This window comes from Leopardus geoffroyi, chromosome C3 (genome assembly GCF_018350155.1).
Source record: "Leopardus geoffroyi isolate Oge1 chromosome C3, O.geoffroyi_Oge1_pat1.0, whole genome shotgun sequence".
Taxonomy (NCBI): Eukaryota; Metazoa; Chordata; class Mammalia; order Carnivora; family Felidae; genus Leopardus; species Leopardus geoffroyi.
Window position 1 is genome coordinate 56,160,148 of NC_059338.1, and position 26,441 is coordinate 56,186,588.

The window sequence follows — 26,441 nt, forward strand, 5'->3', positions numbered from 1 at the left end:
GGAAAAAAATCATTATAATAGACAAATTTTGACCAATATCATATTAAAAAGAACAAACAAAATGAGCAGTGAGAAAAGGGGTGTGACATAGATTGAAATTTAAAGAGAATATTGGATATTCTCTGTGTCAATGGTTCCTAACCAAGATGCACACTAGGATCTTCTGGGACAGCTTTTCTTTTCTTTTCTTTTCTTTTCTCTTTCTTTCTTTTTTTTTTAAATTTTTTTTTTTAACCTTTATTTATTTTTGGGACAGAGAGAGACAGAGCATGAACGGGGGAGGGGCAGAGAGAGAGGGAGACACAGAATCGGAAGCAGGCTCCAGGCTCTGAGCCATCAGCCCAGAGCCCGACGCGGGGCTTGAACTCACGGACCACGAGATCGTGACCTGAGCTGAAGTTGGACGCTTAACCGACTGAGCCACCCAGGCGCCCCTCTTTCTTTCTTTCTTTCTTTCTTTCTTTCTTTCTTTCTTTCTTTCTTTCTTTCTTTCTTTCTTTCTTTCTTAATGTTTATTTATTTTTGAGAGAGAGGGAGAGCACAAGTTGGGGGGGGGGGGGCGGACAGGAGGAAAAGGAGGAAAAGGGTTAGAAGCAGGCTCTGCCCTGAGATTAGAGAGCTCAATGCTGAACCTTGATGTATTCTTTTTTTTTTAGTCAGGAGATCATTTGGACAATGTTGATATATTCAGTTCAAATCTAATAAAACAGAGTTTTATATTAGCTTTTTACGGCTTTATGTTTGCCTCATCTTTCTCTCACCTGGAAAAACTTGGTGCCAACAGTATTAATATATTTGCTTACTTGCTTTCTGCTGTAAAATTTATACCATAGTCTTAAAATTATAGCATCAACATACAGTATCTATAAACCTCCTGGATAAAAGTGAATATTTCTTTACAGAATTTTTTTTGTCCTTAGAATATATTTCACTAAGGATGTATTTATTGTCAAAGTACATGTTCATAGATCACTTTATATCCTTCACAAATGTGTGTATTTGAGGGAGAGACACAGAGACAGAGAGAGAATCATACCATTCACTGGGAAAAACACCAAGATCGGAATGGGTAAATGGGCAAGGGAGAGGTCAGATAATTCACAAAATGGAACTTTAAAGGCCAAGGCAAAAACACATGATTCAGGAAAGTAATTTGAACACAAGTAACAATATGGTATCCTTATTCTTCATACATCAGGATCATGTACCTAGAAAATCCAAGGGAATTAACAAAAATATTATTAGAATTACTGTTAGGGCACAGGAGAGTAGCTGAATTTAAGACAATACAGTCTAATTTTCCTGAACATCCCCAGCAATAATGAGCTTGAAAATTGAATGAAAAAGGCCACATTTGGGAAAACAGTATGGAGGTTCCTCAAAAAATTAAAACTAGAAATACCATATGATCCAATAATTCCACTATTGGGTATTTTCCCAAAGAAAACAAAAATACGAATTCAAAAAGATACATGCACCCCTATGTTTATTGCAGCATTATTTACATTAGCCAAGATATGGAAGCAGCCCAAGTGTCCATCCATAGATGAATGGGTAAAGATGTGGCACACACACGGCGGAATATTATCCAGCCATTAAAAAGGTGAGATGTTGCATTTGCAACAACACGGACGGACCTAGAGAGTATCACACTGACTGAAATAATTCAGACAGAGAAAGACAAATACCACACGGTTTCACTCATATGTGGAACCTAAAAAACAGAACAAACAAATAAACAAATAAGAAGCAGAATCAGGTTCATAAATACAGAGAACAAACTGATGTTTGCCAAAAAGAAGAGGGAGGGGGAGAGGGACGGGCAAAATGGTGGAAGAGAGTGGGAGATACAGGCTTCCAGTTATGGAATGCATAAATCACGGGAATAAAAGATACAGCACTGGGAATACAGTCAGTGGTATTGTAATAGCGTTGCGCGGTGAAAGCTACACATGTGGTGATCATAGCATAACGCGTAGAGTCGTAGAATCGCTATGTTGTACACCTGAACCTACTGTAATATTGGGTGGTAGCTATCTCAAAACACAAAACAAACCCGAAAACCTGTACCCAAAGTGATACTTAATAAAGATAAATTTGAGAACCAAAACAAAGAAGCCACATTTACACTAACAGCTTAGAATAATACAAAGTACTTAAGAATTCCAAAATTAATATGTAAGATTTATATGAAAATAGCAAAATATTGAATAAAAAAAGAGAAGTGGAAATATTGTAAAGATTCCTAAGAAGCACATAGCTTTAATTCAACTGCATAGTTTCAGTGAAAGTGTTTTTCCTTTAAACCTGACAAAATTATTTTAAAATGTAACCAGAAGGGCAAATACATAGGAAGGATTAAAGACATTTTGAAGAGAGTGTAGGGAAAGTCGTTTTGCAAGATATTAAAGTTTACTGCAGGGGCCCCTGCGTGGCTCAGGACTGGTTAAATGTCTGACTTTGGTTCAGGTCGTGATCTCATGGTTCGTGGGTTCAAGCCCCACGTCAGGCTCTGTGCTGACAGCTCAGAGCCTGGATCCTGCTTCAGATTCTGTGTCTCCCCCTCTCTCTGCCCCTTCCCCACTCATGCTCTGTCTCTCCCTCTCTCTCAAAAATAAACAAACAAAAAAAAATTTTTTTAAGTTTATTGCAAACTGCCATAATTCCATTGTGATATTTCCACAGGAGTGAAAATATAAATGGAACCTAACAGTGTAATCCGGGGTAGACCCTACTATGGGTGTGTGTTGTGTGTATGTGTTTATGTACATGAAATTAATAATAGCTTTCATGAAGGTAGTATCACCAGTGAGTAGTGAATTTAAGGCTTATTAATTAAATGATGCTGGAATCAGAAGTTAATTATTCACTGAAAACTAAAGTTATATCCTACTTCATGGTATACCATATAAACTTCATGGGAAACGACATTACATGTAAAAATTTATATAAATGTGAATAGATTATAAACGAATATTTGTCAATTCTTCAGCCACAGATTTTTAATGCTTAATTTAAAAAAAAAAAATCACGTTTCATAAACAAAATTAAAAGGCAAACAACAAACTGGGCCCCGATTGTCAACAGGCATTATAATTAAATGTATAACATACTTAATATCCTTCACAAATTTCTGTGTGTGTGTGTTGTGTGAGAGAGAGGGAGAGACACAGCGACAGAGGATCACACAATTCATTGAGAAAAACACTAAGACTTTTGTAGGCAAACGGGCAAAGGAGAGATCGGATTGTTCAGATTATGGAAATTTAATTTCTGAATGACGATAGTTTTAAAATGTTCAACCTCTCGAAACATTTAAAAATTAAGGACAAGTCAAATCACATCCTCCTCTGAAATTGGAAAACTCATCAATAATGGCAAGAGTGCAGTGGGAGCACCCACAAACTGCATGGGAGTCTTCCAGAAATCAGTCTAGCAATAACAATCCTTGGCCTTGAGAATGCTTACACTCTTCTGTTATCATTTCAAATACTTGGAATCTATTAGAAGGAAGTAAGCTAAAATACTAAAAGAAAGAAGATTTAGGCACAAACATGTTAACTCTATGGTTACTTAGATCAGTAGAAAATTAGAAATAACATATATAAATAAATGTCATAAGCATCAATAGTACCATGTTAAATATTGCTGGCTGACAAGACTAAACTAAGGTAAAATACATAGATTGTGCGCTCAGAACAGCTAAAGGCCACGTCACCTCACAGTCAACTGGACAGTTGAGGATTGCCCAGAAGCTTCAATTAGAGAAAGCAGTAGAAGAATGTGGTCATTACTCAGCTCCTGGAAGGACAGGCCTGCCAATCCCCAATAGCAGTAAGCACTATATTCATGATTAGACAGGCAATCAGGGTTCGCTATCGTCTGTCACAGTAATAACGCTTATGTCTATAAATATAAATAAATCTTAGGTCATTTGTAAATTTCTTTTGAATGTATCATTTTATAGGAGCAATTATGTATGTCCTATTTAGGTCTATTTAATGTTTGTATATACTTAAAGGACAATACAATGAAAATAATGAATCGTATGATAAAAATAATGAGAGATTCAAATGGATCAAGCAAGTTTGAAACCATTGGTGATTTGGTACTGCAATGTTCAGTTAAACTGATTTATGTAGGGGCGCCTGGGTGGCGCAGTCGGTTAAGCGTCCGACTTCAGCCAGGTCACGATCTCGCGGTCCGTGAGTTCGAGCCCCGCATCAGGCTCTGGGCTGATGGCTCAGAGCCTGGAGCCTGTTTCCGATTCTGTGTTTCCCTCTCTCTCTGCCCCTCCCCCGTTCATGCTCTGTCTCTCTCTGTCCCAAAAATAAATAAACGTTGAAAAAAAAAATTAAAAAAAAACAACTGATTTATATATATTTCTAAAAGTTTTAGAAGTAGGTAGTAGATAATCTTTTATAGTTTATTAACTGTTTCGCTGACTATGATGTTTGAAATTACATCAAAATTTTGAGAATATTTAATATGGTGCCTTAGACCAGTACTTCATTATATATTACCTCTATGGAAAAATTATATTTGACTCAGATAATTTCAACTTATACAACTTTCTACCTGCCTTTTAGAAATCAAAGGACTTCCTCAATTTGCTTGACTCTAGTATAGTATTACAATCTATGGTAGATATTTATACACAAATTAATGTAGCTCTATATCTTCATTTTACTCAGTCATTTGGACCGTTCCTTTTTTTTCCCCCAGTCTGGAGTATCATTCATTTCCCAGATGCTACCTGCTATCTTTAAGTAAACTCAATTATCCCTTGATATACTTTCACAAGCATGCAGAGATATACGACTACAAAAATAATTGAGTCTTTGCAAATCCACATCTTCTAGGAAACGACTAAAGTTATCCGTCACTGTCTTAACCCTTGATAAGAACCAATATTCAGAGAGGGAGATAAAAGGTTGGAGTGTTGCCTTAAGTTTGCGTAAGGAAAGAGGACCCGGTTGTTCAGTCTCCTAATAAAACTCACTTCAGTGAAGAATATTACTGTGATGACACTGTCTTCTGACCGTCTAGGACCTTCCACTGAGAGCTTGTAGAGATACTGCAAAGTCTCTGGAAACTGTGGAAAGTTGTATTCACTGAGGGTTCTGTAAAAGAGAATAAGGCACTGAATTAGCAAAGACGATGAAAACTCTTCCTGCATCAGCAAATGCTACTGGTATGCTGGAGAGAAGCGTTATCTTCATATTTTGTACTCCCAGGTAAAAATAAAGATCTTTTCTAATCCCTAGTCCAAGGCAAACTGCATCCCCATTCTGAATTCTATGCAGACTCCAGGGAATTATATATACCTGGATCGCTGACAATGTCTCTTTCCTTAACATCACTCCTTTTCCTATCTTTCCCCTCCTGTGCCACGTAACAGAATGCCCTATAATACCGCAAGCTCCTTCCTGCCTGACCAAAAGAAAACAAATAGCGCAAAATAAATACCCTAGCAATCCAAGATGGCTGCAGAGGTCACCATCATGGTTTTAGACCAAGTCCTTCCTTGGAACGATACAATGAAGAAGAGAGTTTGGGACTATCGTGTGTTACTCGGGAGGAGAGGTGGTAAGTCCCGATTCACTAAGCCATTCTGGACAGTGACCAGGCTTACGGTTGTCCTGACACACCGGTCTGGATCAGATGGGTGGTGGCAGGCCTGGGAAAGTTGACGTGACAGGTTTCATTTGAAGACTCTGGGTTGGCATTCTAAACCAGGGCTTCTCAAACTTTAACGTGCATGCAAATTACCCAGGGATCTTGCTAAAAAGCAGATTCTGGTTCATTGGGTCTGGAGTGGGCCCTATGAGATCCCATTCTGCTTTCTATTTGTAACTTGCAGGTGCTGCTGTAGCTGCTGGTCTGTGGACCACACTTTGAGTAAGAAGATCCAAAAGTACTAAGGGTATTGTGGTTCTTAACTAGTGGCCACTTGTGGGGTGCAGATGTATCATACTTTTATAAAATAAGACGTGTTCCTGAAATCTATGTGCAAATAATTTGCCATGTGAAATGCAGCAAAAGCCCAGAGACCATAGAGCCTGTACTTTCTGAGTTGTTACAACTTCAAATGGTCTATTATGTGGTCAAGTCCATGTATCTTGATTTTTGATCAGAAAATCTGATCCCTATAATCAGAAATGTGCTATTCACTAAGAAGCTAAAAAGAAGGAAAAAAAAAACCTCTGGTACAAGAAAAATCAAACTTCTCTTTCCTGCTTTTCCAAATTTGTCTCATTGAGAACAGATTTCTATTGAACCTCTTTAAGTATTTTTTTTAATTTTTTTTAATGTTTATTTATTTTTGAGACAGAGAGAGACAGAGCATGAACAGGGGAGGGGCAGAGAGAGAGGGAGACACAGAATCTGAAGCAGGCTCCAGGCTCTGAGCGGTCAGCCCAGAGCCCATTGTGGGGCTTGAACTCACGGACCGCGAGATCATGACCTGAGCCGAAGTCGGACACTTAGCCGACTGAGCCACCCAGGCGCCCCTCTATTGAACCTCTTTAAAGTGGGAGCACGTCCATAACTGTCTGATGCCTGCAGAGCGGGAATCAGCTAACAGTAGAGGAAAGAAAAAGTAAATTTACCTCGTTCTCCATATCTGAAAGAGAAACCTGCTCTTTGGAGGGAGGATGACTAGGTATCTTTATCATCAAGTAGGAGGACAAGGAAAGGGAAAACTATCCCAATAAGTAATAAACTCCTCAAAATAAGGGAAGAATTAGAAATCAAATGGCAATTCAGGGCAATTTAGGAGACTGGGAAGTCGGAGTGGATATTGATGGCGTTCACACGTGGCTTCACTGAAGAAAGATGGAGACAGAGACAGAAAGATGAGATAGAGACAGAGAACCCTGTGCAGAGCCCCTGTTCTTACTTGGCAATAAGGTAGACCCCCTGATGGTGAAACAGCTCTTCGCAAAACTGGTTCCAGCAATTCTTTTTCTTTAGAGCAATATCCACCTGCTGCAGTCCAGAACAATTCAGCAGAACTCTCAGGGCATCCCGGGCATAGCTAAGGCCCCAAAGAAGAGCCGAGTCACCACTTGACAGTGGCCTTCACATAGTGAAGTTCATGTGACCTGCCTTTTCATTCTGTCTGGGGCAGGATGCTGGTTTGGGGAAAGGGGATGTTTCAAAGGAAACCAACTTTCAGTGCTCTCCGTCTTTCCTGATTAACAATACATGGGATTGAGGGTTCAATTGAAATGGTGGCATGTAAAATCTGGGATTAATCATGGAGCAGCTTAGTCATTTGTTAGCTTAACAGGTTATTAGCACAAAATATTAAATGATGTGATAATTTGCTGAAGTGTCCGCAGGGTTTCTTCTTCAGATGCTTTAAATAAATAGATACATTCTCATCTGTGTGGGATGATTTGGTGCATGTCTGCTTGAAAGACAGGGAATGGGTTAAATATCTTAATGGGATGCATTGTGCTTCGCAGTTTTGCCTGGCTTGGAAGTCCACCCCTGATGTGGGCAAATAGCAGGCAGTGGGTCCAGATTTCCCTGGGGCAAAGCTAACTGTACCGCCTTGGGTGAAAGGGAACAGCTGAATCTTACATGGACAGAATGTGTACCCTCTTAAGCCCACACATCACATCACCAATCATAAAACTTCACAGTTCATAAAGCACATTTGCACGCGTTATTTTAATCTCACACGTACAATTACCCCGAGAAATCACTTTCAGGGAGTAAATGGCAGAGCTAGCATGGGCCTGGATTTGGCTCTAAAGCTCCTACCTGCTCTCTCTCCCCTTGGTGCCCCCCAACCCGCTCCGCCTGTGGCAGAAAGTGGGGGTGCTTCTTTATACACGCCACATACACTCAGGGAGGGTGCTAGCTCACTTCTAGGTACTCGGGGTAGTTTCACAAAGAAAACTGTAATAAATGAATGCATTGCGTAGGATTATAAGGAGTTCCACATGAACCCGAGGGACTAGAAATAGTTGACAGCTGGGAGCTTATTTCTTATTGACTCTGAAATAACCACTGCAATCTCACAACGGCCTGTCCTCTGTCACCAGTCTCAGTTCACTGATGTAGAAGACTTGGAGCATGAGGGCCATCAGGAGCTGGGGGAAAAACTGGGCCACTGCTTTCTTGTACGAACCAACAGGCAGCAATGTGCACAGGGCCTGGGATGCCTACAAGGGAAGGAAAAAGAAGTCAAGAACGTAGCCATCTGCCTCTAAACCCAGTCAGCCTTAGTGAGGGGGAAGGGAGGAACACCGCAATCCCTCCTGCAACCCCCTGAAGGCAGCCTGGAGTGTGCATGCATATTCATTCATTCCCTAACAGCTATGGAGTCCATTTTGAATGGAACTATGCCCAGTATTCTATGGCAATGAACTCTCAAAGTACTATCAACAACCCCCTAGGTGCCAAACTGGAGGAAGCAAGCTGGTTCCCAAGGACAGTATACTTCCCAGTGTCCCCTTCATATGTGGCCATGAAGGATGGTCCTACCAATAACCCAGGTCCTTCCTGTGCTTCAACAATCCAGGCCAGTGAGATGGTTAAGAGGAGACAGGTCAGATCACTAACAGTCATTGGGCCCACGAACCACTGCAACACCCACCTGCCACATCAGAGAAACACATCCCACCACCTCACATTTGTGGAGTGCTACCCATTTTGTTTCCCATTATGTCTCTGTAAGACTAGAATTTACTCCCAGGAGTGGTGAGTTTAGTCCTTGGGAGATACAAAATGGTGGGCGCAAATGACATCAGGGCTTCACATGCGTATCAAAGTCTATCCGGTCTAGCCGGTGGCTAGTCTCTGAGACCATCTGCAAACTTCCGCCCTTGCTCCATTCTCTCCTTTCAGTTTCCTTGGAGTCACTCACTTACTAGGCAAGCTCCCATCTACAGGGCTTTTGTCTTTCTGTCTAGATATTCTTCGCTCTTGCCCAGGTATTTGCAAGGATCACTCCTTCACTCTCTGACTGGATGTCACCTCAGCAGAGGCCCCTCCCCTGACCAGCCTTCCTAAACTCCCTGTCACTTTCTTTTACTCACATCACTTTATGTCTTTTCTCAGCTCTATATCATCTGATACATAACACAGTTTTTTGTTCATTGTCTGTGTCTTTTACCGGAATGTATGCTTCCTGGTTGAGGTGTGGCATACAGTAGGCGCTCAATAAATATGTGTTGGATGAGTGAATGAATGAATGAATGAAGGAGAGGACAGTGTCCAGAAGTATGACCGAGTCCGTGGGAAGATGGGGATTTTCATGATCAGAAAAACAACACCAGGACAAGGAAGCACTTAGTACTTAATACTTAAGTATTACTTACCGCTACAGGCATCATATTAGTAGTATCGAGAGAGAAACGTCTTCTTTCCGGGAGACTAGCATGCACTTCCCCAGGCTTTCCTTTCAGTATCAATAAGATTGTTTTCAGCACATGAGGGGCCACGCTTGACTCAGAACCTGCCGCGTGCCACATCAGTATCAAAGTGCTGCAAACACAGCCCCCACCCCCCGCCCAACCATCACGATGAGAATCAGGTTGTTCATTTCCTGCTTAATACAGTGTCATGAATCGAAGTCTTTTTTTTTTCTTTTACATGTTTATATACCAAAGAGATCACAGACAAGTCTAAACCAAACTGGTATGCTCATTTCCAAATGATCTCATTAAGTCTCTTGTCCTTGAAAACAGAGGAAGAGTGTCCGTGAGATCTTATGGAAAATACAGTCTGCAAGTCTGCAAGTTGATTTCCTACCACATTTAATTTTTTAAAAATGTTTATTCATTTTTGAGAGACAGAGATGGAGCATGAGCGGGGGAGGGTCAGAGAGAGGGAGACACAGAATCCGAAACAGGCTCCAGGCTCTGAGCTGTCAGCACAGAGCCCGACGCGGGGCTCGAACTCAAGGACCGCGAGATCATGACCTGAGCCGAAGTCGGCCGCTTAACTGACTGAGCCACCCAGGCGCCGTGATTTTCTACCATATTTAAATATCTGTCCAGCTCAGTATCAAGAACTGATCAGCTTTCCCCACTCCGTACTCTGGTCCTCCCATCTTGTGACCTTGTTTGTCCAGGAATAACAGAATATTTAAAAAACTGGTATGGAAATACAAATTAACATATAAATAAATATATCAACTTAAAAAAAAACCCAAAGAGGTAGAAATACTAAGTAAAAGATTAACTATATAAATTTAAATATTAGAAAATTAGATTTAAAAAATTGAGCTCAGGGGGGTGGGCCCTTTAGTGAAAGGTCACACACATTCTAGTGGCACAGGTGTCACTAGCACCCTGGCTTCTCTACCTCCAGTCCCCTCCCTCCCTCTGCACACCTAGCCACTTTTCAAGATTATTTTTACTAGTGCTCATCTTAAAAACTGCTACACATCTCTGTGTGGGTACATTCCTGATACCTTGTCAATCCATGCGGGGTTCTGGATCCTACTGCTCAGTCTCTCTGAGTTTAGGTTCCTAATAGGGGGCCTGGTCCCCTGGAACAGACATACCAGCTCTTTAGAATCCGTTACTCAACTGTTCCTCCCTTTGGGGCTCAGCTTACAACCAAGCTTAGACCCACATGGACATCAGTTTCGCATGGTCTGTCTCATTCCCTTACCTCTCAGATCATACCTTCTAACCGATCAGACATTTCTTCTGTTTGTCTGATGTAGCTCAACTCTAAATCCCACTCTTTTCTGCCTCAGCCCTCACCTAGATACACAAGATCTGCTCATGACTATTTAAAAAAAATGTCTTAAGGTTTATTTTTGAGAGAGAGAGCGCACAAGTCGGGGAGGAGCAGAGAGAGAGGGAGACACAGAATCCAAAGCAGGCTCCAGCCTCTGAGCTGTCAGCACAGAGCCCGACGCAGGGCTCGAACTCACAAACCTTGAGACTGTGACTGGAGCCAAAGTCAGATGCTTAACAGACTGAGCTACCCAGGCGCCCCTGCTGGTGACTATTTTAATGAAGTTCACTTAACTCTATGCTTGCTTTCTGTACTCCCTCATTTCATATTGTTTGTACTGGGTTCATTGGCAACTTGTACCCATTTTCAACAAAATGCTCGAAGGCTGGTAATATTTTACATACAATGGGGTGCTTAGTTCCTGAATGAGAAAACGCTGAGTCTTATGAAGATTTTTAATTTCCAGGAATTTTCTAGGTAGTAAAATACTTTGTGAGTTTAAACCTGCTAAATAAATACAAGCTTTCAGTTGGAAAAAGAAAGTCAGTCATATAATTGGTTTGGCATTTTGTGAATTTTGATGTCCTTTTACAGATGTTAACTCATTTAACCCACAATAATTGATTTACAGATAAAAAAGAATTTTCCTCATTTCACAGACAGGGAAATCTGATCACGGAATTTAGAAACTTGTGTGGCTGGGAAGGAATTCAGATTCGTTTCCAAAGCCTGCATCTTTTTCGTAATGTGACTTCCTGCCTTTTACACTAATAGTAGAGAAGTATTACCTTCCTTCTCAAGGTACAAATGATGGAAATGGAGTGATGTCCTTTACTCTGCTCATCTAATGTGTGTTAGGCTCATACTGTCCCATAGGCTCACACTGGTATTCTTTTCCCCTTAATATTTTCTGTGATCCTGGATCATGAATTTCAGATAAACATGTAAGTAACAGGGGACTCTCCATTATATCTGGGAATTTTTAATGTTTCATTATTTTATTGGCAGGTGGAGATGCCTTCCATCTGCTCTTCCTAAGTGAGAAAAAAAGCACTATAAGTTTTATTACTTATGGGGAAAACGTCCATCATCACTCTGAGGAGTGATTTGTTCCCGTGGTATATGCAGCAGAACACAATTTAAAGCCTCAGATAAAAAATAGTGACGATGATCATTTGTCAGTGGTCTATAGTATTGTGTAGATATCGTACAACAATGTGAATAACACGTATGACCTTATTTAAGCTTTATGATCGTCCCGTCTGTTACAAACATAGATACCCTCTTTGAGAAAAAAAAGAAGCCCAAGTCTAGCTCTGTCTGATTCTGGAGACTGGGAACAAAGCACTGTAGGAAGGGGTGAGGGGGCCTTACTCGTCCGCTGGAACTGGATAATCCATAAGCTGAAAGATGACCTTCTTTGGTGAAGTGCGTGTCAACAAGGTAGTGACCCGCAGCATAGCTTGCCTCATCACATGAGAAGAGTTTTCACGCAGTTTCTTATAAATAGCATCCACAATCTTAGACACCTGGAAAAGTAATTTCAAGGGTCAAACAAGTGCCTCTTGTTCCATGGCAACCTGTCAACCAAGGCATTTCTTGGATGTAAGAATTCGGTCCTTTTCAGAATGGCCACGGCAGCAATTTATACACAAATACGCACTAGAGGAAAGCATATTCACGTGTGTGACTACACAATGTAAAATACTTATTTGGATGAGAAGAAGCCTGTCTATTTACTATAGTGGAAAAATACCTGTTTTTTTTTAATTTTAATTTATTTACTAAAATTTTTTAATGTTTATTTTTGAGAGACAGAGCATGAGCGGGGGAAGGGCAGAGAGAGGGGGAGACACAGAATCCAAGGCAGGCTCCAGGCTCTGAGCTGTCAGCACAGAGCCCGAAGCTGGGCTCGAACTCACAAACCACGAGATCATGACCTGAGACGGAGTCGGACGCTCAACCGACTGAACCACCCAGGTACCCCAAAATACCCATTAAAAAGTTTATTTGGGGAAGGTAGGCTTCATTATATAAAACACGTAGGCTCAGTGTAGAAAACATGTGTATAATTCAAGTCCTTTAAGAAGGAAGTCAAAATAGGGGCGCCTGGGTGGCTCAGTTGGTTGGGCGTCCGACTTCAGCCAGGTCATGATCTCATGGCTCATGAGTTCAAGCCCCGCCTTGGACTGTGGGCTGACAGCTCAGAGCCTGGAGCCTGCTTCAGATTCTGTGTCTCCCTCTCTCTCTCTCTCTCTGCTCCTTCCCCACTCATGCTCTGTCTCTCTCTCTCTCAAAAAATGAATAAACATTAAAAAAAATGGAAAAAAAGGAAGGAAGTCAAAATAATGGAACAGAAAAACAATGGAACTGTATACTTTAAAAACTTTCTGGCAATTAAAGAAGACTTGAATGTGCATATGGAATGGGGAAACTGTGTTTGGAAGAATGGCCCAGAATGGTGAACACTGAGTCATAAGCTTGCAAATTTTATTCATAAGTCCTATGTGTGTTCAATGTTTTCCCCTTTTTATGCATTCCTAAACAAGGAGATTTCTAGTTAGACCTGAAATTTGTCTCAAGCTAATGGTTGTAGATTCAACATCAATTTTCATCTTCCTGGATGCCTGCATTTTTTATTTGGAAATACTCCTCAGAGATCATAAGCTGAGATGTTGGTTGACGTAAATTTACATCCCATTGCGATTGCCTCATGTACAATTCAGTTAGTTATCTGTGCACAGCCCTCTACTCCAAACAAAAGAAAAAAAAAATAAGCGAAGTGTTAAGAGTGCAGGATATTCCTTCCGCCATATATGCTCCAAGGGGAGCACGAAGTGGGAGACAATTAAACATTACTCTTCTCCATAGACATTTTTAAAAACATTTATTTATTTTTGAGAGACGGCGAGAGAGCGCAGGCGCTCTCATCCCCTTTTCTCCTCATCCCGTTGCTTTCCAGGCAGCGCGCCCCCTAAGACAAGCCAGCTATGTCACTGTATGCTCAAGTGTGCTGTAATGATCTGCTTTCATTCTCAAGAAAAGACTTGCTGTGTTACGGTTGTTTAGAGACTGGAAACCCGCAGACTCCATGTGCAGTGGAGTTTACAGGGATAATTTTAACTATGCACAATTTCCCATTATAACTGATTTTAGAACCTAGCCCTGTTTAAGATGACAATCCACTGTACTCAGTACTTGAATTGTTTGTGGGAGCTTGGGTGGAGCGATGAATTGCTGAACCCCATTTCTGTTCAGTTGCTTTCTCTCTGTTTAATGATTTTACTGCGGCGGAGGCTAGTTTTACACGTCTAGTTTTCTGTTGGGCTCCTCTTCCCCTCCAGGGCCTTGGTATGGCTTTATCTACCCTCTCTTTCTCACCGCATGAGAGAAGAGCTTAATTTATCAAGGAAAGGACTGTCACCCTCCAGCTTTCCCCTCGGTCCTACTTGCCTTCTGGAATGCTCCTGGATGTAGCCATGTTGGGAGTTCTATAGAAAGCTTTACTTCCCCTTTCCTGCTCGCTGAATTTGAGTATGAGCTCTCAGTTTATTTTCTTTTTTCTTTTTTTTCAAACATTTTCAAACATTGATTCATTTTGGAGAGACCGAGCGCCCGTGGGGGAAGGGCAGAGTGAGAGGGAGACAGAAGCCAAAGCTCTGTCAGCACAGAGCCTGACATGGGGTTTGAACCCATGAGCCGTGAGGTCATGACCTGAGCCGAAGCTGGATGCTCAACGGACTGAGCCACCCAGGCTCCCCTCTCAGTTTATTTTCAGTCGAATAACACCATGTGTCAGCACCAGAAACTGAGAGTTCAGCCCTCATGTCACCATCGATCAGGGCTGGTTTCATGAGCATGTGCCCTATGCATTTGACAGGGTTCCGCACTTAGAAGGTTCAGAGCTTTGCTGTCGCCATCTCGAATATTGAAATAATTTTATTTTTGAGCTTGTGTTTTCGAAGTGAAGTCTATGGGACCATAGAGCATGCACGTGAGCCGGGAAGTTGGTGGCTGTGGCTCCCGTGTGCAGTCCCGTTCACATGCAACGTGCACAGTCTAAGTGCACAGACTTCCAGTGGACCCGAGATGTGTAGCAGTCAGTGGGAAATCACAGCGCGTATAAGATAAGCATTCATTGAAGCCTCAACCACTTAAATGGAAAATGATGACTCATCAATAAGCTGAAGGTAGAAGGCGTTAATAGAAAGTGTGAATGTCAGAAATGAAATACAAACAATCGAGTTAGTTTTGTGTATTGCTTCCACTCTTTTGGTGCGAATGAAAACATATTCGTGTATGAGCTGTCACTTGCATTATTTTCTTGAGTTAAACACTTCTGTGTTTTCACCTGTAAATGGCATGGCACGATGTAAAAATGGCTGGTAAAATTTGTGCTACTTTAAAATTTTAGGTTTTTTTTTTTTTTAACTTAAAGACATTAAGTAGAAAATAAAAATGCTATGACAAATTGAGAGAAAGAGAGAGACCATGGAGGAAAGGGGGGAAAAACTTCATAGGACTGTGTATATATTTTAGGTTTTCATTTAAATTCTAGTTAGTTAACATATAGTGTAATATTGGTTACAGGAGTAGAATTTAGTGACATATGATTGTATATTTAATGGCACTTTAAATAATAGCACATGTTTTGAACAGGAAGCCCCACGTTTATTTGCACTTGGCCCCACAAATCATATAGCCAGCCCTGCAGCAAGCTAAGGGTCCCTGAAAACTTTCCTTAGTGGCTACGCAGGAGATTTCAATTATATCTGCATTATTCTACAGTTATTAATGTATTTCTTTAAAAAAACTGACGCAAATGTGGCAAAATGTTATTATTTGGTATGATTGGCAAGTAAACATTCATGCCATTGTTTTCCACACTTTCCGTATGCTTGAAATATTTCACACACAAAAAACCCTCATTTGATCAAAGCGACATGTTGAACAATAACAAGAAATACATAGGAAAAGAAGTAGCGTATAACAAAGGCAACGAGAGAATAAAGTTAGAGAATAAACTCCGTGCCCCCTACTCATTGTCAAGTGTCTTACCATGGTGACCTTATGGGCATGATACTCCAGAGTCAGTTTCAGTATGGTTGACGCCTTGAATGCAGTTACACAATTAGGTGAAGACAGTGTCATCAGGAGACTCCACACAAAGTCAGTCAGCAAGGACGGCATTAAAGTTTGTCCTACACTCTGAAACCAAAAGGAGAGCCATGACCTCAGGGCTGACCAACAACAACATAAGAAAGACCGCTGAAGATCCAGGCCCAGGGGCCAGGTACCACTACATGGTTTTGGCGGGGGGGGGGGGGGGGGGGGGGGGGGGCTTTAGGCATTTTTGCAGTTCTAGCCCTCTTCCTTCACTCAAAAATGTTAAAAGTCATATTTCACAAGTGTGGTGATATTGAGATGACTAGAATTCAAGTGGAATTGCATTTATTTTCTTTTTCTTCTGATTTTTAAAGCGGCTCAAATATTTTCATCTGGATAAGTCAGCTGTGGGGCCAGGCCAGGAAGAAATGAAAAACTATGAACCGCTTGCAAGAGGCTCAGAGGAGGCTGCCCATCCACTCATTAGCCTAATCATGGCACTCAGGGTCCCGAGTCCAGGGCACTGGATGGAGGATGGAAGGAAGTAGAAGAACTTTCTAGTAAATTCTAATTTTTTTAATGTTTATTTATTATTGAGAAAGAGAGAGACAGACAGACAGAGCATGAGCAGGGGAGGAGCAGAGAGAGGGGGAGACACAGAATCCGAAGCAGGATCCAGGCTCTGAGCTGTCAGCACACAGCCCGATGCGGGGCTCGAACCCATGCACCGTGAGATCATGACCTGAGCCGAAGTCGGTCACTCAACCAACTGAGCCACCCAGACGCCCCTCTAATAAATTTTAGATGCTTGGTTTCTTCATGTAAATGGATAACTTCATAGTCAACCAGGCTCGTGATTTTTGAGGTGTGGGGTGGGTGAGAATAAATGTTTGATTCTGGAAAAATGCACTATCATCTGTGTCTCTTTGGTGAAATGACTCAGTAATTCAAATTCAAATTTAAGGTGCATATTTAAGACATCTATGCAGTATTTTTGACTATGTTATGTAAGGTGTATCACTTCCACATCTCAGCTTCACACGATTCTATCCCCTCGGCCATGGGAGGAGAAGACACTGCTTCACGTATGTACTTTTTAGCAGGAACCAAAAGACTCTCCCACTTCCAGAGATGAGCTAGCCTTGAAGGGCGTCCCCAGCAACTGTGCTGAGCTGTTGGCTCCATGTGTGTGGCTAGAGGGCCAGGTATTAGACAGCCCAACCTAGGCTGCAGAGCTGGGTGACCTCGCAAGTGTGTGGATAAGCCCATGTACGTTGAAGAAAGCGAGGGAGTATACAGAGCCCCATAGGTTTCCCCAAGGGTTGGGGTCAGTATAAAAATTATTTACGCGGTACTGAGGTTTATCACTTCAACTTAAAATTTGTTTTAATAAGGTTTTTATTTTTTAGAGAGAGAGTACAAGCAGGGGAGAGGAGCTGAGGGGGAAAGAGAGAGAGAGAGAGAGAGAGAGAGAGAGAGAGAGAGAGAGAGAGAGAGAATATTAAGCAGGGTCCACACTCAGTGTGGAGCCCAATGTGGGGCTCGATCTCACGACTGTGAGATCATGACCTGAGCCCAAATTAAGAGTTGGATGCTTAACCAATGGAACCACCCAGGGACCCCTAATAGGTGTTTTAAAACAAAATCTAAAGCAAGTTATTTTGATGTTTGCTGAGTAAATTATAATATTATTGAAAAGCCTGTTGATTGACGACTCCACTAACTTTGGTGAATAACCAGAGTTCCCCATCTTTAGTGACATATTTATTAATCAAACAAAAGAAGTATAAAACTAGAAAATACCTCATGTGCATGCTATAAGGATTACATAAAAATAATATAAATTGCTATATTCAGGAATATTTGGCATCATTCTTACTCATAGAGATACAAATCATGAAGGCAAACACTCTACATATTATTTACTCTGTGCTTCACTGAACTTTAAAAACATGGAAAAATTTATTAAAAATAGAAACTGTTGAAATCAGTTGCCACTAGGGACTCCTGGGTGGCTTAGTCGATTAAGCGTCCCACTTCCGCTCAGGTCATGATCTCACTCCTGGTGGGTTCAAGCCCTGCGTCAGGCTCTGAGCTGTCTCCCAGTCTCTCTGCCCCTCCTCTGTCTCTGTCTCAAAAATAAATAAACATAAGAAGAAAGAAGGAAAGAAAGAAAGGAAGGAAGGAAGGAAGGAAGGAAGGAAGGAAGGAGAAAGAAGTTGTCACTAAAAGTAATAATACACATGAAAGAAAAGCCATTGGATAAAGCGGGGGGTAAGTTACCTGGGCAATTTTAGCTCTGTCTCGTTGCAAGACTTTGGGTACAAATTCTGTATCACAGGACGGAGACAGGAGGCAGTGATTTCCATGCTTCTCATACTTTGTAGATTTAGTTTTTTCAATGTCCTCTGTATTGAGAAAAAGAGTTTAAGGTTTTTGTTGATCATCAGTTCCTTCTATGACATTGCTGTTTCCAATTTCTCCTTCCTATCCGATTCTGGAGATACAAAGTGTTCTGAACATTTAACTCTCTGCTGACAGTTTGATCACATCAGATATTACGACAGCACAGACTCAGAGTCTATAAAGTGTTTAAGTGAGGCCTCTGTGAAATACGAATGAAAGACATAGATCATTTTAATAGGTTCAGCAGATATTGAATATATTTAGGCCATCAAATGCATCATTCAGCGCCCTGGAAAAGCCGCTAAGGTGGAGGGTTTCTTGATAGGAGACCAGACTTGGAGGCATTTTGCAAAGAGCTGGGGAAGTCATATAGCAGGAAAGCCAGGAGCTCTCAGTGAAAGCTTCAGGTGCTGATGTCTTTAGTTCCAGAGAAGGTAACTTGTAATGATTTTTGTTTGTTTGTTAACAGCTCCATAGGGATATAATTGACATCCAGTTTGTCTAAAATGTACAATTTGGTAAGTTTTTATATATGTATATTATATACTCACAAAAACATTACTGCAATAAAAAATATAAATAAACGAAAAATTAAAAAAAAAACCAATTATATTCATTGCCTCCACCACACCTGCTCGCCTGTACCCACCCCTGATCCAAAGACATCCACGGTTCTGCTTTCCGTCATTGGCTTTCTGTCAAGTGTGTACTTTCTGATCTTAGATAAGTGGATTCATATAGGATGCACTCTTCTGTTGTGTCGCATGTTGCCCTCAGCGAAATTGTTTTGTGATTCACCCAAGTGGTTATAGGTATAGGTATAGGTATAGGTATAGGTTATCGTTCCCGTTTTACTGATGAATACTATTCCATCGTCTGCTTACCCATTTGCCTATTGATGGACATTTGGGTTGTTTCCAGGGTTTTGTCTTTTCCAAATAAAGGTGCTGTCAACATTTGTGTACATGTTTTGCTCTGGGTATCTGCTTTCACTTCTCTTAGCTAAATCCCAAGTTATGGAATGACTGGGTCATTTGGTCGATGTGTGTTTATCTTTTTAGGATAAACGGCCAAATTGTTTGCCAAAGTTGTTATACCATGTCACGCTCCCTCTGGCAACGTGAGAGTCCCAGCTGCTTCACATCTTTAATAACATATGGTATGGTCAGAGTTTCCATTTGAGACATCCTAATGAATATGTAGTGGGATCTCGGGCAGTTTTTAAGCTACACGTCTTTTATGACCAAATATTGAGCATCTTTTGATGTGTGTCTTTGCCATCTGTGTCTCTTCGGGGAAATGACTCAGTAATTCAAATTCAAATTTACCATTTTTTAATTTGGTTGTCTGTTTTCTTACAGAGTTTGGAGTGTTCATTTTTAAATTCTGGGTGTGAGCCTTTTGTCAGATATGTAACTTGCAAATATTTTCTCCCAGTCTGTGGCTTATCTGTTCTCTTAGCAGTGTCTTTCAAAGAGCAGAAATACTTAATTTTTCACTTTTAAAATGTATAGGTCATGCTTTTGGTGTTGTGTTTAAGACATCTTTGCCTAAACTCAAGGTACAAGGACTTCTTGTTTCATAGTTTTAGTTTTATGGGTCCATTTTGAATTAACTTTTGCATTACATATAAGATATAGATCGAAGTTCTTTTCTTTGGCATAGATACATAACCAATTTTTCAACACCATTTATCGATGTTTACTCTTTCTCCATTGAATTGCCTTTGACTCTTTATCAAAAATCATTTGACCATATATGTGCGGATCTATTTAAAAACATTTGCACTTATGTTCTTGAGGAACATTGGTCTGTAGTTTTTTGTTTTTGTTTTTGTTGTCATGTCTTTATGTGGTTTTGGTATCAGAATGTTGCTGGCCTCCTTGAATGATTTAGCATGTTTCCTCATTCTCACATTTCTGGAAGAATTTGGGTAGGATTGGAATACTTTCTACCTTTAAGTGTTTGCTAGAACATTACAGTCTGGCGTTTTCTTTGTAGGTATTTTTTCATTTAGTTCAAAATGCTTTCAATTTCTACTTTTATTTCTTTTTTTTGACTCATGGGTTACTTAGAAGTGGATTACCTGGTTTCCAAATATTTTGAATTTTCCAGGTATCTTTCTAGTTTTATTTCTAGGTTAATTCCATTTTGGTCAGAGAATACATTTTGGACAAATTAAAGACTTTATACTTTCTTAAGATTTGATTCATGGCTTGAATGTGGTCTATTTTGGTAAGTTTTCTGTTTTTCCCTTGAGGAGAATGTTCATTTTTCCATTATTGGTGGAGTGTTCTCTATATATTAATTAGGTCAAGTTAGTTCAAGTCTATATCCTTAAAAATTTTCTGTGTGATTATGAATTATTGAGAAAGAGATACTGAATTCTCTGACTATAATTGTACATCTGCTCCTTGTAGTTTTAGCCTTTTTTAAAAAATTATTTTTAGAGAGAGCATGTGCACAAGCGAGTGGGGGCAGAGGGAGAGGAAGGGAAAGTGGCTCAAGCAGGCTCCCTGCTCTGCATGGAGAGTGTTGCGGGGCTCAATCTCATGACCCTGAGGTGGTGACCTGAGCTGAAATCAAGAGTCAGACGCTTAACCGACTGAGCCACCCAGGCGCCCCCTAGCTCTATCCATTTTTGTTTAATGTATTTTAATTTTTATAAATTTTTTATTTTAGGGACATACATGTTTAGCATTGTTGTCTTATTAATTAATTGACCCCTTTATCATTATGAAATGATCCTCTTTTTCCCTGGAAGCATTCTTTGCTCTGAAATATATATTTTTTGATATTGACTCAGCCACTCTAATTTCTTTTTGACTAGTGTTACTGTGTTATCTTCCAACTTTTAACTTTTATTCTATTTATGGCTTTGCATTTAAACTGGGTTTCTCATAGGGCAGCATATAGTTGAGCCTTGCTTTTTATCCAATCTGATAATCTCCACCTTTTCACTGGAGGTGTTCAGAATATTTACATTTACTCTAGATGGCTTTAAGTCTTCACTATTTGTTTTCTATTTTTCCCATCTGTTCTTTCTATTTTTCCTCTTTTTTGTCTTCTTTTAAAGTAGTTTTTAAAACATTACATCTCAATTTGGCTTACTATATGTACCTCTTGGCTATATTATTTAGGAGGCTGCTTTAAGGTTTATATTACACATCTTTAACTTATCACAGTTTACTCGTTAAGTGACATGTCACACTCTGTTTGCAGGACCCTTAAAAAGTAATCCTACTTCCTCTTTCAAGCCTCTATTGTTGTCATATAGCTTTTACATTATTATTTTTTGCCTTGAACAGTTGATTATCATTTTAAAAGATTAAATAATGAGAAGGGGCGCCTGGGTGGCTCAGTCATTTAAGCATCCGACTTTAGCTCAGATCATGAACTCACAGTTCATGAGTTCGAACCCCATGTCGGGCTCTGTACTGACAGCTCAGAGCCTGGAGCCCACTTCGGATTCTGTGTCTCCCTCACTCTCTGCCCCTCTTCCCACTCACGCTCTCTCTCTCTCTCTCTCTCTCTCTCTCAACTAAATAAACATTAAAAAAATTTTTTTAAATAATGAGGACAGAATATTTACCTACGTAGTTGCTACCCATTACTCTTCATTCCTTTATGCGGATCTAGATTTTCACCTGGATGTTTTTCCTTGAAGGATTTCCTTTAATATTTCTTTTAGTGCAGATCTGCTGGCAATGAATTCTAGCAGCTCTTGTATATCTAAACATGTCTTTATTTCACTTTTGTTTTTAAAAGAATTTTTGCTGGCTAAAGAATTCTAAATTGCCTTTTTCCCCCCCTGTACATTGAGAGGCTGCTCCATTGTTTATGGCTTTTACTGATAAGAAATTTACTGTCATATTTACTTTTGTTCCTGTGAATGAAACGTGTCTTATTTTCTCTGGCCCTCTTGAAAATTACACTGTTAATTTTTGCCAGAGTGTTCTTCACCTCAGATATTATGCTTTTAATCTCCAGACGTCCAATTGAGGTCTTTTAGAAATTTTTCTATGTCTCTACTTAACATGTTCATCTTTTTCTTGGACTCTTTAAATAATTGGAATATATTATAACAATTGTTTTAACATCCCTTTCTACGAATTATATCATCTGAGTTATTTCTGGGTCAGTTTTGATTCATTTCTCTCCTCATTATGTGCTGTGGTCTGATTCTTTGCAAGTGTAATAATTGTTATTGGACACTGTGAATTTTAACTTGTTGACTGCTGGAATATTGGTATTCCTAGGAGTAGGTTTGAGCTTCATTCTGATTAACATTTAAAGTATTTGGAGATAACCTGATCTTTTTAGATCTTATTTTTAAGGTCTGTTAAGTGGCACTAAAACAATTTAGTTTAGAGATCGTCTTTTCCTTCTAATGAAACAAAACCCTTTGAGTACTCTTCCTCATTACTTGTGCATTATGAAGTTTTAAATGTTGGTTTATCGTCATAGGCACTATTCCCAGCCTTTGCGAGTTCATTGGATTTTTCTCCCTAAACATTCTCCCCTGGCCTCAGGTAGTTTCCTTCACATTCGTATTCTTTTTTTTGTTGTTGTTGTTAAGTTTATTTACTTCTTTTGAGAGAGTGAGCATGAGTGGGGGAGGGGCAGAAAGAGAAGGGGAGGGAGAGAGAGAGAGAGAGGGAGAGAGAGAGAGAGAGAGAGAGAATACCAAGCAGGCTCTGTGTTGTCAGTGTGGAGCCCGACACAGGGCTCAAAGCCACAAACTATGAGATCATGACCTGAGCAGAAATCAACTAACTGAGCCACCCATGCATCCTCTCACATGTGTGTTCTGACCACTACATACCTGAATAAGGAGAACCCTGTGCAAATCTCTGGAGCTCTTTCTTTGTGCACTCCTCTCTGGCCCTCAGACCTGTGAGCTCTAGCTATCAAGACCTCTCTGGATCCCTAATTCTGTCTCTTCTTGGTGACACCATTGGGTTGCAGTCTACAAACTTACTTTAGGTGGTAAGCTCAAGCAACTGTAGACCCCACCTCATTTTGTTTATTTGTTTCCCTCTGTCATAAATCATTGTCCTTTGTTATCTGATGTTCAATGTCTTACACACAATTATATATATATATGTATATATATATATATGTATATGTATATATATATACACATATATATGTGTATATATATGTTTATATTTATACATTTAGTCATGTATTACAGGAGGGTAAATCTTTTCTCTAAGTTATTTGGAAATAGTATGATACTTTCAGGACTTGCTTTTATGCTTTGTTAGGCAGGCCACAGCAGCATTTACTGCTGGTGGCTAATTTTCCCCCACCCCTGAAGCAAGAATCTGAATATTCCATTTGATGCCCCATTAGAGGGGGAAAATATACATCCTTTTTAAAAAAGTCCCATTGGTACCATTTCTTCTGTTTCTCCTCTTCTTCCCCACAGCATTCCTGTCCCCAACATTAACACCCAACACTAATCCAAGTATAGTACTTTATAGATCTTGAAGAACCATGATTGGCATATCTTGATCATTCTAAAAAGATTATGAAAGGCGTGTTAGAAAGTGGAGCTATAGATGTTGGGGCAGGCTTTAGAAATCTACAGACATAGAGCCTTCTTGGGACCCACAAGGAGAACAGTTAGGGACAATTTGTAGTACCCCTTAGAAGAGATGGTAAATCATTCTTACCGTTCTGACACTTTGCAATGCAGAGGAGGTGATGCATGCCCAAGGATGCTTGTTGTGTGATTGAGACGTCATTATGGCAACACAGAAGAGACAGTTCTGCTGCCAGGACACCCAGACATGGAGCATCAACACTTGCCTAATGGGAAAAAACAAGGGAGAAAAATGCATTTTCTGTGCCTTGTCAATATCGAATGTTGGTATCTGATCCTCTAATATCTATATTGGACTAGGGTTAGAGGATGAGCTTCCAAATTTACCAAACCTATGTTCAAATCTGTTACTACCTCAGTTTCCTCCTCTGTGAAACGTAGATAACAAATGCTGCCTTGTAATAGTTATCGTGGGGACTATTTACGACAAAAAAGCAAGTTCTTAGCAAAGTTTGGAAATAATGGGAACTCAACTAATGTTAGTTTCTATTCTGTAAATCAGGTAGCAATTTTCAGGCAGCACATTCCAGGATATTGGGGCAGAGGGAGGATATCCAAAAACTGTCATGCGCTCTTGTCTATGTATGACACACTTCAGATGCCTCTGCAAGCCACTGGAGAAATGTAACTTTTCCTCCTGGAGTTGTTCTGATTCTTCCCAAAGAAATTCATTTTCTAAAAATTCAGAGCATTTACTTTTGATGTCAAAGCTACTATCACAACATTTATGTATTTCTTCCTACAATGTCCTGTGACACAGGCTGTTCAAATAGATTTTCATCTTGATTGACTAGTCAAGAAGAAAGGAGAGGTGGAAGGGACATTCTGGTTTTGTGAAGGTTTGAGTACCATTACCAATTATTTTGTAAACAAAGGGGGCTCTGTTCACAGGTAGGTTTGGTAAACTAGTAGGCCTTCTTGTTTCTAAGACAGGTGATTGTTTTTCTTAAATAGATGTTTCGAGGATTAGAGCAAATTTTGGTGGTAAAAGTTAGAACCAAGTCAACCCTCTGGGAGGATCCCAGGGCCTGTTTCTCTTTCTTTCTACCTCTCTCATATGTCTGCTTAGCCCTGCCTCTCATGTTGCTTGACCCACCCCTTTCTCTCAATCTTAAACACACACACACACACACACACACACACACACAGTCATTTCTAAAGAGGAATGTGAAGTAAACTGGGTCATGGGTCAAGGGCATAACTGAACAAGGATACTGGGAACGATGGTCTCAGCAGAAGAAGGAGAGATAATCCTTTACTTCTGTGGATTCTTTGTAAGGCTGGCCTTGGGGTCCCTCTACTCTAGGAGTCCTATGAGTTAGGAGAATCTAGAAGCAGACAGTACAGACATTACACTGGGCTCTAGGGAGACATGTTTTCCTTCCCTGGGTGCTCTTTTCTTTGGAATTGCAGCCCAGGTTTCTTTTTCCATCTAATGCAAGATTTTGAGAACCACCATCACACTGTGGGACTGAGTAGTACTTCTCTATCGGGCCCGATGGGGGAGTAGTCCTCTCAGCTTAGTTCACAGAAGTTGGGAACCATTTACAAGGGATTGCCCCTAAAGTCTTATTTGCCTCAAATGGCTTTTCTGATTATGCCTCCTCAAGAACTTGTGGATGTGCAATTACCAGGTGTTTTTGTAAATGAAGCTATCAGTGGTCTATCTATTCTGTTTGCCAGGTTGGGTCTGTCTAATTTCTGTCTCTATTGTAGGTGTGGCTGTTTCTAGATTGCATGGCACGTTTGAGGAGGATGGGGAACATGACAGGAGAAAGGCTCTGCACTGTGGAGCACACTGATTATGCCCTTCAGAAGTGTACCAACAATAGCTACACTCTCTCCAACACAAGACTTTGGGACTTCCAATACAATATGGCCCTGCTTTTATAGAAAATCTATCCAAGTGCTGAAAGGAAAATAAGCATTAAGATCTGGAGAAAAAAAAAAAAAAAAACTTCTCAGAATCCATCCCTAAGCTGGAGTATTTTTGCTCACTTTTCTGACCCTTTCTTACTGGATTCCTTCTTTGTAGATGTGGCCTCTCCAGTTCCTTGTCTTAACAATAATGGTAGTTTAGGAACTAAATTCCATAGGCAACCACTCCTAAGTGTTTTTAGCTGCTTCTTCCGGAGGTCACCTTTTTATCTCTAAATAATGGACTCCCATTTCTGTTCTAATATCAGTTTGGGACATTGCCTATCTATTCCTGCTGTGATAAATTAGGGGTTATCACATCTTTCTGTTTTACCACCATCCTCTCTATATAGCTTGTTACTCATTATGGCACATTACTATTTGTAGTCCTTCCCTTTTCTGTTTTCATAATATGGCAGTACTTTTATTTCTTGTTTCATAGTATACAAATACCTTGTTGATCTTCTGCTTTATAGAGTAAGTGTTTGGGAGCACTTGTATTTCCCTTCAACTTTTTTCTACTATGTCTTCTACTTTCTTACTACTTTTGCCTGTACTTTATCGTGCATTTATTTATTGTGGCAAAAAATATACATAACCTACAATTTACCATTTTAACCCTTTTAAAGTACCCAATTCAGTAGCATAAATCACATTCACAATGTGGAACCACCACCACCTCTCTCTGGCTCTA

General features: G+C 40.2%; 1 protein-coding gene across 1 annotated transcript in view; it reads right to left on the bottom strand.

The window, feature by feature from the left end:
• Positions 1-26,441, bottom strand: part of MROH9 (maestro heat like repeat family member 9) — an 88,983-nt gene that overhangs the window by 16,863 nt on the left and 45,679 nt on the right. Inside the window, exons 8-15 of the mRNA XM_045452957.1 lie at positions 23,901-24,036; positions 18,097-18,221; positions 15,766-15,915; positions 12,082-12,236; positions 9,336-9,501; positions 8,035-8,177; positions 6,902-7,039; positions 5,003-5,123 (exon numbers count right to left, since the gene is read on the bottom strand). Coding sequence (XP_045308913.1) covers positions 5,003-5,123; positions 6,902-7,039; positions 8,035-8,177; positions 9,336-9,501; positions 12,082-12,236; positions 15,766-15,915; positions 18,097-18,221; positions 23,901-24,036 — 1,134 coding nt within the window. The remainder of the gene's footprint in view (positions 1-5,002; positions 5,124-6,901; positions 7,040-8,034; positions 8,178-9,335; positions 9,502-12,081; positions 12,237-15,765; positions 15,916-18,096; positions 18,222-23,900; positions 24,037-26,441) is intronic.